The 14,777-nt window shown below is 39.0% G+C and overlaps 1 protein-coding gene across 2 annotated transcripts in view; it reads right to left on the reverse strand.

The window, feature by feature from the left end:
- The window catches only part of caln1 (calneuron 1), a 61,332-nt gene that overhangs the window by 4,041 nt on the left and 42,514 nt on the right, over nt 1-14,777 (reverse strand). For both annotated transcript variants that reach the window (XM_084419069.1, XM_084419068.1), the window contains exon 5: nt 5,697-5,853. In XM_084419069.1, coding sequence (XP_084275195.1) covers nt 5,697-5,853 — 157 coding nt within the window. The remainder of the gene's footprint in view (nt 1-5,696; nt 5,854-14,777) is intronic.

The raw sequence follows: 14,777 nt of genomic DNA on the forward strand, positions 1-14,777 counted from the left end.
CAGTCCTCCTTCCGGCACAGAGCGCTAGTCAGCAAGTCTCGCCCCTCTCCCCTCTGCAGCCAATCCCTGGTCTGGTTACGGCAGAGCGGAGGCACGATAATGAGCAAACATAGGTACTCTTCTGCCTGAGTGTGTTTTACTTTGAGAACTTTTCCCCACTCTTGCCTTTCCAAATGGCAGCAGATAGAAGTCAAGATAAAATGTCTCGCAGCATGCTCAGCATGTTTTGAACTTCAAAAAGTCTTGAGAGTACTGGGAAAGAAGTGCGCTTAATTGCATTGAATGGGCACTTGTGTACTTCAAATCTTAAAAGCATATCTAAAAAAAAAACATACTTGTAGATAATATAAAACTAATGAAATAAAAGGCATATTAGGTGTACTTAAAGGCACACTACGTAATTTTTCACCACTAGAGGTCGTTTATTCAAAACAAAGGCGTAGCATTAAAGGAGAACTCCGGTCAATTTTAACATTGAGCTCATTTTTTTGTACATTTGGAGTGCTGTCAGTACAGAGAACAACGACAAAAATCGGTGTTGCCTACACCGTGTTATCCTCGTTTTAAAATTTGCACCCTGTTGACTTCAATGGGGCAAGTTTTAAACCTGCTTTTAGCCTCTTAACATCCTTGATGTGTCATTACAAGTGCACAGGTCATGTGAGTGATTCCTTCGGAGTGAACGCGGGTGAATCAGACTGCAGTAGATGTGAAAGAAATATATAAAAAATTGTTTATTCAGCCAGCGCACATACCTGTATTTACATCCTGTTTTCGGTCGAAGTCCACAGTAATCGATTGTCGAGTTCACGCGCATAGGTTTAGTACCTATGATCACGCGCGTGAACTCGACAATCGACTGTGACGGAATTCCATCCCATGACGGAATTATGGGAGTTACAGCCGGTGTACAGTTAAAGTTACTCTACAGCCGGTGGAGAATACAACGGGACTCGGGCAGAAATCATATTCATGGATGACTGGTAATGTATTAAAGTTACGAAAGCCGTTGGAGCGGAACGAGGCCGCTGGAGCGATTGCTAATGAGAGACTAATTGCAGTGGACCTTTTATTATGCCGCAGACCGCTTCCGCTTCTTCCGGTCATGCGTATGTGGGGTAACGCAGCGCTGTTTTATCATATTAGATACATTTGAGTGTGTTGAAAGTTGTTATAATGCTACTCTGTGAGTATATGAGACACTTGTTGCACACTGTTGTGAGCTAGATCGATATTAGGCATGGTAAATATGGTACTCGCTGTAAATCAAGAAAACGAGATTTAAACAAAAAGACTAACTGTGTTGAGCTGTATAACAGTGATTCGTTTTCTGTCGATGAATGTGTCCAAACAGTTTCTCACCTGTCTAATGAAACACACAATATATTAAAGCGTCTTTGGTGTTTCCATGGCTTCTACAAAATAAAACTGGAAATCGAGGGTAACGCGGGTATGATGTCATTGATAGGCGACGCACGGACACAGTCTTTGTCCTGGTTGAAACTGCTTATATCTCTGGATAAACATTCTTAGAAACATTTGGTTTAATGTAAGTACACAAAGCAACAAAATATATAACATTGTTCTTGTGTTTTTTTTTTTGGGATATTTTGATCCAAAAATCTTACATAGTGTGCCTTTAATGAGAGTACACTTTCATTTAATACACTTAAGTACATTTTAGAAAGTGCACTCTGAAATAATGTCAAATTGAAAGTTACTTTAAGTACATTTTATATCATTGTTTTAGTTATCTTTTGTCATGCTTTAAAGAAGTACATGCACTTATTTGATTACAATTTTAATTTTAGTGTTTTGTTCGATATTACATTACCATATTGGTTGCTGTGATTTTGCCAAATAAGACATGTTCTTGTATCAACATATTTTGTTGATCCTGGAACAACATCCCTGTCTGAAAATGTATTCCTAAACCTAACCATACCCATAACCTATCCCTAAAATCAGAGGAAAACTATAGGTGAATAAGAATGATGTAGAAGCAACAAAAAAAAGCACTCTAAAGTTCATCTATAACCGCATTTAATATAAATTTGACACTATAATATATTTTAATTTATTTGCAATTAGCATGCAATTATGTGTTCGTACTTAGGTATATTCTTTTAAAGTATATTGTTCCATAATAAGTAGGCCACCATATTTCCATAAGTATGCTAAAGTGTACTTTGTTTTCATAATGGCCACCACCTTCATTTTTTGACAAGAAAAAAACCCCTCTCAACAAAAAGAAATCTTGTGATAGTGCTGCTGTACAGCTTAAGTATGCCATTTCTGTGTCAAATACAACGCTAAATCTGTTGCTTGGATAATTCTAATAGACACCATATAGTTTTTGTGTCAAAGAGATTGCGTCACTGGATACATTACCGTCTCAGTGTGTGGTCTGTTGACAACACATGAGCTCGGCCCAGGTGCCTCCATGAATGATTCATAAAGACACAGAGTGCGTGGATGAGTGTTGCTTTAGCGTTGTGGACATCTGTTACTGCTGATAGGACAGAGACTCGGAGGCATTGGCATAAGGGATGTGCTTGACCCCTGCAATGGTAACAATGTCCTAGTGTGTTCCATACAGCAACATACTGAACATTCATACACTGGAATCATAACACTTATAAGCAGTGTTGGGGAAAGTTACTTTTAAAAGAAATACATTACAATATTGTGTTACTTCCTAAAAAGTGTTTAGGAACTAATTTCAGTATAGTTACTTTTTAATTTAGATTTTTGGATGAACAATCCCTTTAATCGGACAATGCAATGTGCTTGTAAGAAGGATCCACTGAAGGCAAGCCTTGAGAACCCAAGTGCAGCTTTATTGACAAAATAATCCAAAAACATGAAACAAAAGCATGGCGTGGCATGAAACAAGACAAAACGCTATGAACATAAACTTGCACGACAGTGGTTACAGGAATTAAGACAAAGACACATGACAAATGAGGGCTTAAATACACAGACTAAAGACAAGACGGGGACACCTGTGAACAATGATCAGACAATAAACCAATGACAAGACACATGGCAGGATCACATGACAAACAGGGACTCACATGGCAGACATGAAGCATGACAAGACACAGAAACATGACAAGAACAAACCCAAAATCGTGACAGTGCTCAACTTGACCTTCCATTTACAGAGATGATAACTAGACACCACTTTCTGAAAGAAACATACTTTCTACAATTCTTTCTAATGTTAATTGTTGCATAATTTATACTAATTGAAGTATTTAAAATCATTAAAAACTGATACTATAAAGATATATAAAGATTAACTATGGCAGACACAGTAAGAAAAGAATTCAGAATTCAGCCAACAGCATTAATTTATTCCCTTGATCCCTAGTTCTAATAACTTTGCATTTTATACTGACACCTACTGGTGTGGATGCAAGTTTTTGTTTATTAACTTTTAAACTGAAAGACTATGGAGCCCTGCACACGACATGTAGGGGGAAAAACTAGATATCATTGCCAAGATTTAAATATTTGTTCCCAAAATGTATTAATTAATTCCTCATTTTAGGTAAATAATGGCCCTGTTGTACTAATTTGATCCCTTGTTTTAGTTAAATTGTGGCCATGATTTAACTAAATTAAAATGAGAGAATGAATTGGTACAATGTGGCCATGATTTACCTAAAATGAGGGAACAAATCAATAAGTTGTGGCCACGAATGAGTGAATGAATTCCCATGAATGAATAAGTCGTGGGAATCAATTCTTAATTTATAATTTGTGACCACAATATATTTTTTTCCCACATTATGTGCGGGGCTCTATACAAGATAGAGCTGGTCATATGACCTTAGTGGCCACTATAACGCATATGTTGATGGTACTATTCATTCACTAGGTTTAAAATATTTTTAAGAGGATTTTTTTTTTTTAAATGTTCTGAGGCACTCAAAGAGTTACATAGGCTTAAAATAGTGTGTTTGCGTCATAATTTCAAAACTCATTTCACTAGTTTCATAAGATGATTATAGTCTGTTTCGGGAGATCTCATAATGTAGTGTAGCATATGCGACAGTGAGCTCTTGTGACCCTGTAGATGCAGTGACAACACCCACTCATGAATCTGGAAATGAGCTGCCTACTCAAAATCCAAACTAGCATTTTCAATTCACTCAGACTCTGATTTTAATAACCAAAAAATAAGCTTCTAAAAATTGCATCTCATGTCAATAGACTGTGAATATCCCATACTGTTAAAAAGTTAATTAACCCTGTGTATTACCATGGGGAACATTGTGCTATTCATCACAGGATGAGATGAGGTGCAGTAAGAGGAGCTTTATTATGCATGAAACAACAACATTAACATCAGCCCATATTAGTTTGAAAGAACAAACAGACTGAAGCAGACAACCGTATAATGAACTCAAGAGAAGCACCTACACATCATAACAAACACTGTTTTTAAAGTTAGTTAGATACATGCATAGAAGTTTAAAGGGTGCTCAGAATTATTTTATAGCTTTTATATCCAAAGAAGAAAAGAGCCGAGCTGACAATTAATTTTTTGCATGTTGTGTATTATGTGTTTTTCTACTTATTATACTTACTTTATTGTCATTTCGTCTTCTATACATGCACTTGTTATTTTGTGCACACGTCTGTCGTTTACTCAATTATTAAAAATATTGAATTCATGAATATTGCAGAGTACCCAATTTAATACTCCATTTGTTTGAAATTCTTTATATTAGTGGTTCAACGGATCACAAAACCCACAGTTTGGATCATATTAATGTTTTTGATTCATGGATCGGATCATGGCAAATGTAACTTTGTACAGCCCAAATTTTGCGAACGGTGCGTGTACAACAGCACATGTGCGAGTGACTTGAGCGGACGGACACAAAAAATGAAGGACACATTCGGCATGTGCGCACAATCTAGTGGATTTTGTTTTCAAAGCGCTCAAGTGTGTGGTGGGCGGACGCCCACAAACCATCCTGATGACGAAAATTACGTCACGGGGACGGTAAATTTAAAACTTTATAAACAAAGATAACTGGCTTCCGGAAGCGGTCGACGCGCGCTCACGGAGATGGATGCTGGCGTATGACGTAGGACGTAGCGTAGGAAGCGTCGTGACGTAGAACGAACGTGACAGCGCAGCCAGAGAGCAGAGCAAAACAAAACTCTACGTTCGTTCTACGTCACGACGCTTCCTACGCTACGTCCTACGTCATACGCCAGCATCCATCTCCGTGAACGCGCGTCGACCGCTACCGGAAGCCAGTTATTTTCGTTTATAAAGTTTTAAATATGTATATTTTTACGACAAAACCGCACGGATTACCCTCAGAAGGCCTTCGTTTATCCCCCTGGAGCCGGATGGATTACTTTTGTGAAGGATGCATGCACATTTTGGGACTTGAAGGAGGTGGACCCCATAGCTTCACACTATAACCACTGAAAGATCTAAGACATTTTCTAAAATAACTGAAAATGTGTTCGTCTGAAAAAAGATTGACATATGCATTTCGAACGGCTTGAGGGTGAGTAAATCATGGGTTAAATATCATTTTTGGCCGAACTATCCCTTTAATCTGGTGATTCTCGGCATTGGCCTGCGCCTGTCAGTGCAGTGTGAATTGGCCTTAAAACCCATTTTGGGACCACTGACACACACACAATGTTTACACTGCACTCACCTCCCTCAAACTCTGTTTGACAGTTCCCCGAGTTCTCGTTCAAGCTCTCCTCCTCATTGATGATGATGTTCTCGATGTCCTTCATCGTCAGGTGGTCCCGGAAGGCATGAAAAAGGATGTGTTTCAGCTCCTCCAGTGTTATCCGCTGCATGTCAAACTACAAAGACAAATAACACAGAAGAAATTACTCAACCAAACTCAAGCTCTTCAAAAACTTCAAAAAGAGAATTTCGTGTTGTATGTTTTGTTTCATTTTTGCAAAAGGGATAGATCACCCCAAAATTTGAATGTGACTTTTTGATTTGAATTATTGTATAGTTTTATTTTAATTTCAATTTTAAAATGTACTTTATTCAGTTTTCAAATGCCACATTAAAATGAAAATTTCAGGTCAGTGCTTAGATATAAAAAAAAATCAATAGTCTTTGTAACCGAGGAGAAAAAATGCATTGATCAGTCTGAACACTTTCGCATGGCACTCGATAAAGGGACATAACGCAATTAACTGCAAGAAATTCAAAGGACATCTGAGGAAAATTGTCATGGGGACTGTAACTCAGGTTCAGTATTGAAAGTTGATTTTTATTACTCGTATCCAGAGGGCGTTTATGAGCTCCATCCCTTTAATTACCTGGGCAACATTAGCCCAACAGATCGATTTTTCAGGAGGATGTAAATGAAACTGTGGCGCACCAGCTTAATGCCTTATTTGCAAAGCTGTCAGGTTAGAGAACAAACAGTCATTAGGAACACAGGGAGAACCGCTATACAGTCGGCTACATGTTAATACACCACTAAATCATTCAGCCTTCCCTACCAAAACAGTGCAGGGATGGTAATACTAAGGTAATCTGGTTGGCATATACACGATGATATTCATGATAACAGTGTGGGAAATGCCCCAAAACCATACTATTATGTTATAAGAGTTTATAAAAGCTTAAAGAGAGAAAAATGAATAGTTTAAATCTAACTTCACTTTTTTATTTAAACATTCATAAGCACAGTGATACAATACAGCATGGAAATCTCCAAATTTGTGACAGGAAGCTCACAGTGCAGTTCTGTGGCTCTTGAGAAAGACGGCGCTTGACAGGCCATTGCAGCCTGTGAGGAGAGACAGCAGGATATTACAATAGCTGGCAAGCTAATAAATCTGACAAGCCATTAAGTATTCCAGCCTCACTATGCTCACCTCCACAGTAACTTGTCATTTGACTCCACTTTAGCAAGTCAGAAAGAATGAGAGCAAAATACTGCTTTGTAATACTGCATGCAAGCTGATGTAAACACTGCAGAATAGGTTTGTATTGTAATTGTTTGTAAACCTGAGAACGCACAGGCTGAAAATATTATATTGTAATATTATGCCCATGAATGTTGACCTAGTGGTCTAATATGTGTTCTGACCTTATTTTGCAAGATGGAAAATAGGCAATTTTTTTGAAGACTTCTGATTGATTAGCTATGGTTAAAACAACTTGAAGAATTTGTGCTGCAAACCAGTGTGTTTACAGTTTTTACAGACACATCCAAGTACCCATCAGTACTTGGGTCACTTTTTCAAAACTCTTTACACAGTGAGCGCAACATCATAAACTGTGGATCATGTATCACTGCTTTGGCTCAAAATACATTCAATTACGAAATCTTTCAAATTACATTAATACATTTCTCACTTGGACACAAACACCATCAAAATTATGTAGCCTACCTACAGGCCAGTTTGCACATCTACATACTCATTTCAAACCTGTTCAACTTAAGTTCAAAACCTAGCATAATACAAAATTCCTATTTGCTACAGTAATACCATATTGAAATATATTTCAAATGAAATACTAATCAAAAGAATTAAATGTAGCTGAACACCTAAACAGGTGTTATTCTTTCAATTTGATAAGCATAAAAGGGGAAAACTTAGGAGAATAATTTTGTACTATATTGTAAACATGGACTATGTAACAAATACTGCAGTGAATTCTATAAAGAAACTTTACAAAAGAAAACATTGTATAATGCTGCCTGTTGTTAGTGTTTTTAGGTCATTGTTTTATGAGTGTATTTTTTGGGTGAAAATCTTTGCAGTGATATGGAAGAATGACTTGATTTGAGACATGTATGAATTTACTGCTGTGCTAATAGACCAGGTTGAAATCACAAAAATGTGCCTAAATAAAAATCCTCAGGCATTTTTGAGTAAAAGTTGGCAAATAGACTATTCTAGGGGTATTTTTTATGCTGAATCCATTTTTGCTGTTTGCCAAGCTGTATCTCTTACATGAAACTCAGTAGAGTGCAAAATCCAAGATGACCGCCTCATACGCCAAAATGAGCAAATTTCTCAGCACTGGCTCAAAGATAAACTGTTTTTATTGTGCTATAGCATTTATTGAGTAAAGGAAACAAACAGAATAGTCAGAACAAGTTAGTCATTCTGTCTTACAATATTTCTGGTAAACACTGACTTGAAATTTTGTGTATTTGAGTATGTCCATGTAAGAACATCAACATCATGCTGGTGGCAGCAAAAGGCCTATATCTCAAACCATCATCCTATTACATTATGTTAAGAGTGTTTATTACTTTTCAACATTTACATGTCCATGTAAACAAGTTTAAGGACTTAAATTTAACCAAACTAAATTCTCTTTTGGTTTATTTATGAAAAAGATATTCTCAGAAAGATTGGTTGTAAATATTAAGAATTGAGACAAATTACCAAATTACCAAAACATATCATGGTAATGTGTCACACCACTAACATTAGCTTTGAACAGATAAAGGAAATAAACACAGTAAACTTGGCCTAAAATTACCTTATAAAGTTGGACATAACATTAGCTGAATAATAACTAAAACTTGAACTGCATGGCATATAAAATGTAATGTTATTTAAACAATGGTACAACAAGATTCTCCAATATGATCACAACAACACAGAGCAGTGCTCTTATTCAGTTCAGAAACTGCTACATTCTGCATCACTTGTCTTGCACTTGCATGCAGCAGAGCAACGCAGACGAGACTTTTTACATTTACATCGTGCACTCATACATCTTAAGGCGCAGTTGCAGCTGATCAATTGCAAACAGTAGTCTGACTAACCGAGGTTACGTTAGGTAACCAAGTACGTTCTCTTAGGAGAGGTTCTCTCGTATTGCCTAAATTGCTTACGCTACGGGAACCCCTTGTCAACGCCGTGCGCGCCGAGCATCCACTGCATGAGTCCCAGGGAAGCCCGGGGAACACAAAACGTGGGAAACAGGCGGCCAGCAACGCGGGCCAGCACATGTACATAAGCACTTCATAGGGAAATACAGAGCGGCTCCGCCGGTCTATGTATAGAGAATATCGCCCTTAGTACAGCTCAACCAGAAGAGCTAATAGTCACGTGAGAGTAGCCTGCACACGAACAAACTGGGCAGAACATACACACCACTTAGACTGATAAAAGTCTAGCCTGCAAGGCGGAAACTTCCAGGTTATAAAACTTAACAAATGTAGAGGGGGAGTGTCATGAATAGAAATCCCGCTGGACCAAGCCCACGACGAGGCCATGCCTCTAGTGGAATGGGCCCTGATGCCCAAAGGGCACTGCAGGTGTTTGGACGCATAAGCTGCTGCGATAGCGTCCACTATCCATCTGGACAGGCTCTGTTTCGAGGTGGCGAGACCCTTGGTGCGCCCACCAAACGAAACAAAGAGCTGCTCAGAACGCCTGAAGGCGGCGGAGCGTGTGATGTAAACTCTCAGCGCCCTGACGTGGCATAGGAGGTTTTCACCGCCCTCGCTATCAGATGCTGGCAGAGCCAATAGGGAGATGATCTGCGCTCTGAAGGGAGTGCCAATCGCTTTGGGGACATAGCCATGTCTCGGTTTGAGGATTACTTTAGAGTCATTTGGTCCAAACTCGAGACACGCGGGGCTAACGGATAGTGTGTGTAGATCCCCCACGCGTTTTACTGATGACAGAGCTATCAGAAAAACGGTCTTGAGCGAAAGGTATTTTAGGTCCACGGATTCTAACGGTTCAAAGGGAAATGCTTTCAGGGCCTCTTGGACCAAAGTAAGATCCCAAATAGGAACCAAAGGGGGTCGCGGGGGGTTCATCCTACTGGTTCCTCTAAGGAAGCGGATGATGAGCTCGTTCCTTCCTATCACGCGGCCGTGCGTAGACTCTGCAAACGCTGCAATAGCCGCAACGCAAACTTTGAGCGTGGAAGGGGACCTGCCCTTGTCCAACAGCTCTAGAAGGAAGGAGAGCACCCACGAAACCCCACATGTGCGTGTGTCCAGGCTCTTTGTAGCGCACCATTTGGAGAACACTGACCATTTAGACGCGTTGAGTCTTCTCGTAGAAGAAGCTCTAGATTGCGTGATCGTGTTCATGACCCCTTCTGGCAAAGCAATGGTTATTCGTTGATTATCCACGCATGCAGAGACCAGCGCTCTGGATGGGGATACCGCAAACGCATAGCACAAGCGGTGCCAGACCACGTGCTGTTCTGTGTTCTGGACAAGAAGCACTCTGTCAATTGCTTCTCTGTGTTGAGGATCGTGAAGCTTGCCTCTACTTTGTGCAGCTGCTTTTAGTGTCAAAAGGCCCTGTTCTGTCGCATTGTATAGCTTATCTTTCTTGGATTCTTGGCATATAATGCAAGTATCCAATGACATTGACCGGTCAGGCTTCAAACTACACACAGCTTCCATAAGTTGGTGGATCTTATAATCTGACCAACTTCATGGGTACAATTCCACAACTGGAAATATTTTGTGTTGGTTCATGTCGCTCTTTGGATATAAAAATTTATTCTGATGAAAAATACGATGTGTGGAAATAACTGCAGAAAGTAATAGAAAGTAGAAAGTAGAATAAAAAACCTCTTGGATAACTCTGAACTCAATTCACACACTTTGATCCAAAGACAATAGTATGCATGTGACTCCAAACAAATGACTCTCGCATTTTAGATATTCTGTTTGTCCATTTGAAATAAGGAGAAAAACAGATATTTTCATGACTACAATGAGAAATAATGCAATTATCATTGTCACATACAAGTATCTTAATTCCCACCTAAATAAACTTTCTCGTTAATTGATGTCGTGCATGATGTAAAGTTTATAAATATAGAATTTCCTGACATTTTAGAGGTCATCTTGAAGTTTGCGCTCTACTGAGTTTCACATAAGAGATACAGCTTGGCAAACAGCAAAAATGGATTCAGCAGAAAAAATACCCTTAGAAAAGTCTGTTTGCCAACTTTTACTAAAAAATGCCCAAGGGTGTCACATTATCTGAAAATCGACCTAGTCTATAAGCTGAAAGTTAGGTAGGAGAACTGTGTGAAGAGCTTTGAAAAAGTGTCCTACAATAAGTACTGGGAAATGTGCCGAGTATTTGCAATATTTGCATTTTCTGAAGAAAGCCTCAATGGGTTTCAAAACAACAAACTGTGCAGGGTAAGTTATATGCCTAAATATTACTTTTTAAGAGCAATAATAATGCATGTGCAAAGCTTGGATTCCTGATAATAAAAAAAGGGTAAACCATCTGATTGAATGGGAAAGTCATCCAGGGACATTGATGCAAACCACCAGCCCTTTAGCATCCAGACAGTAAAGCTGGGATGTTTCTGGGCTTACCAGAGAGAAAGAGTGGGCACTAACTGCATTGATGTAACCTTCGGACAACCCACAGCCACAGAGACGGAGTCGCCCGAGGGCATCAGATCCATCTGTTTTCATTGGAGGCCATGAGAGTGGGCAGATGAGCAGCTCATTAAGAGCTCTTGTGCTAGATAACAAATCCCATTTTCTTTTCTTTTTTGAACACCCTTTCTTGACTGTGAGTATTTATATACAAGTAATGATGGCCGGAATGACCTTCAAGGTCATGACTGGCTGTGCTGAAGTCAGGAGTAATCTCTGTTGGGATGCAATTTCCAGACAGGCTGATACTTGCTGACCTATAGGTCCCCTGAGATATTTTTAAGTAAGAAAAGACACCTGTAGGTAAAGAGAACCATCCACAGCTTGAAAAAATGTAGGACCATAAAAATAAGAGTTTTACTAAAAGTGGATTTAAAATTTCCCATACAACGACGTAACTCTCTGTTTCACTACCATAGCACAATGTATCATAGAAGAAATCAACTAGCTAGTCACGAGTCGACTGTTTCCCAAAACCATTTTGTCGCAAATTGATCGTTCAACTACATTGGTTAATGATGTCAAGCACCTGGTGAAGTAATAACTTCTTTAAATGAATCTGTTTTTGAGATCGAATTAATGCTAGATGTTTTGCTATAAATTACGGACATGGCATCTGAGGATCTGATCATTTTTATCATTTATTTTGCTTTATTTCCAGATTCAATAATAGGCTCGTTCCTACTTAGTCGAGCACTCTTCAAAAATGGTGCTTTAAATCTGTTGACAAACTAAAAGACGTAAATTACATTTGTATGTATTCTAAATAAAAGATACAGATTGTACTGAATATCAGCTTGCTTATTTGGCTCAACATGACAGTCCACATGTCATGCAAACAAGAAACTCTGCTTCTAACCACAGGTCAAGAGCTGTCGTTCCAACCTCACAACTTTGCGATGCTGTTTGCGAATGTTCGTTAGAACTGTTATCGGGAAACACCAACACGTTGAACTATGCTGATAACGATGGATGGATGGATGGACAGAGAATAAACTAGGTACACAAGCAGCTGTAAACTATCAAATGTATGGCAGATGAATTTGTGTCCTGTGGTGGGACAGAGTGTCTGCCTACATCGAGTTGTACCAAGAGCAGGAGTATCGACAGAGTCTGTTCACCCCACACATCAGGCCGATTTAACAGCAATTAGTAACACATTAATGTAATCTCCCCTGCTGCTGCAGTAAACTGACAGATGTGGTCATTGATCCGGTGCTCCAGCTCCACTAACACCACAAACTGAAGCCTCTCTGTAAAGATAGACAAGATCAAGCCAACGAGAGTGTGTGAACTGTGTGAGAGGAGAAAGGAAGTATCTAGAGAGATATAAGAAATGTGGAGGAAAGACAATCCCATGGCGTGCTAATGTTTGATTTATTTGATGGTTTAATAAGGAGATACTGACTTTGATAACATTAAAGTAAAACATTAAAGTCATTCTCTGTCACTGATTATCCAGCATGAAAATTAGGAAAAAAAATCACAGGCTTTTCATCATTGTATTTCATATATATATGTATTCTGTCATGACAGCTCAAAGAGAGATTGGCATGGTTATAGAGATCTGATGGTAATGGATATGGCAGTGTTAATGTATTTATGCCATGTGATTGGCTGATTAGATATTTGCGATAACGAGCAGTTGAACAGGTCTACATAATAAAGTAAAGAGTATGTATATACACATATACGCACACATATAGGCTATATAGTAAACTAGTCTGTAAATTCTTCTGTACTCTATTTATAGCCGGACCAGAGCCATCTACATTTGGACTCACTGCTCAGCACAGTGACCTTGTCTGGCTGCTCAGCCATTTAATTTCCACACATCCTCAAGTCCCACTTCAGGGAATGGCAGTAAAATATTATAACGAACGCGTTCTTAAGCCAAAGGGAATTTTTGATCATATATCGAAGAGCGGTACACTTTATGTCCAGCCTGTAACCTGGTTTCTATCTGCCCCACTGAGACTGTCAGTGTTTCAGCTCTGGCATCACACACACTTTTCCATGAAAGTCACATGATGGCGGTGACGGAAATTAAGAAAATTAAGCTTTACCATTCTTGGTATGGACAAGCGGGGTTACTCAATGCATCAATGCACATGACTACATTGTTTTCTTCAGATTTTTTTTTTTTTGCATAATCAATGTTTTTGTCCTTTAAAAGTCAATGGGGTCCAAAACAACATTTGGATCCAATTGACTTTTATTGTATGGACAAAAATTTTCTTTTGTGTTCAGCAGTAGAAAAAAATTCATACCAGTATGGAAAGTGCTGATTAGTTTTCATGCAGCATTTGATTTCAACGTCAACGTCATTTCAAATTCCTACGTGACCGGACTAATTTGCCTAATCTTCACAGTCCTTTAGACGCGATGGAAACGCAGACAGCAGCAGGTCTGGGGGGAAAAAAGTTCCTGGGACAAATTGTTCCAGGTAATTTCGGTGGAAACGCGGCTTATATTTATAGCAGAGGGGCAGTTTAATCTGATGTAACAAGTACTGAAAGTAGATAGATACAAGCCATAGATACAAAAGAGTTAAGATCTGCCAAGCAGTTTGAATCGACTCTGCCTTACTAGCATTGGGTAAAGGAGATACTTGTCCTTGTTGTTGAAACAACTGCTTGGCAAACAGAATTGATCTCTTAGCAGTCTGACCATGAAAGAGGAGCTATCACTTTGGTTATTTAGTTTTCTATTAAGCACATCCTATTGACGTATAAAAGCTAAAAGCCTTCATATGTTCTAAAAGACACACCATGTGCAAATAAAACTGAAGCGCCAACACTTTGAGCCTGTTTTCGACAAAAGGATGGTTACTGACCAAGCCCCAGGCAGGGTGACGGCAAAATGATGTGACCACATTCGATGTGTACACTGTTCAGCCTACGGCAGCCATTAGTCAAGACCTCTCCCAGAATCCCTATAGCCAAAAGTCTGCTGATGCACACGGTGCGGAAATTGACCGGACATATGGTTTGTGTCAGTAATGACAAAAAGATGACAAAAACTTCACATTTAAAGTCTCCAGATGTAATAATCAAGGTTTTAAGAATATCCTCAAGCTTTCTTCTTGGCCACCGGACCTTTTCCCTGTCAGATATCCAGTCTTCTGCAGCTGCCCTTGAGTCTGTGCTGACCAGAATGCATATGATTGTGACCTTTGTATGGTATTATTGTCTGAAATGGCGAGCAATGCTGAAGGTAGGAGGTTTTTATAGTGTTCATATTAGTGCCTCCCACAAAGTACCATATAATGGAGTAATTGAATCATTATCTTCTCATTCAGTTTCATTATGCCTACTGTCAGTGAGACCATAATGAAGAAGAAAAGCTTTGTCACAAAAGCCACTT

Source organism: Rutilus rutilus (assembly GCF_951802725.1).
Source record: "Rutilus rutilus genome assembly, chromosome: 9".
Lineage (NCBI taxonomy): Eukaryota > Metazoa > Chordata > Actinopteri > Cypriniformes > Leuciscidae > Rutilus > Rutilus rutilus.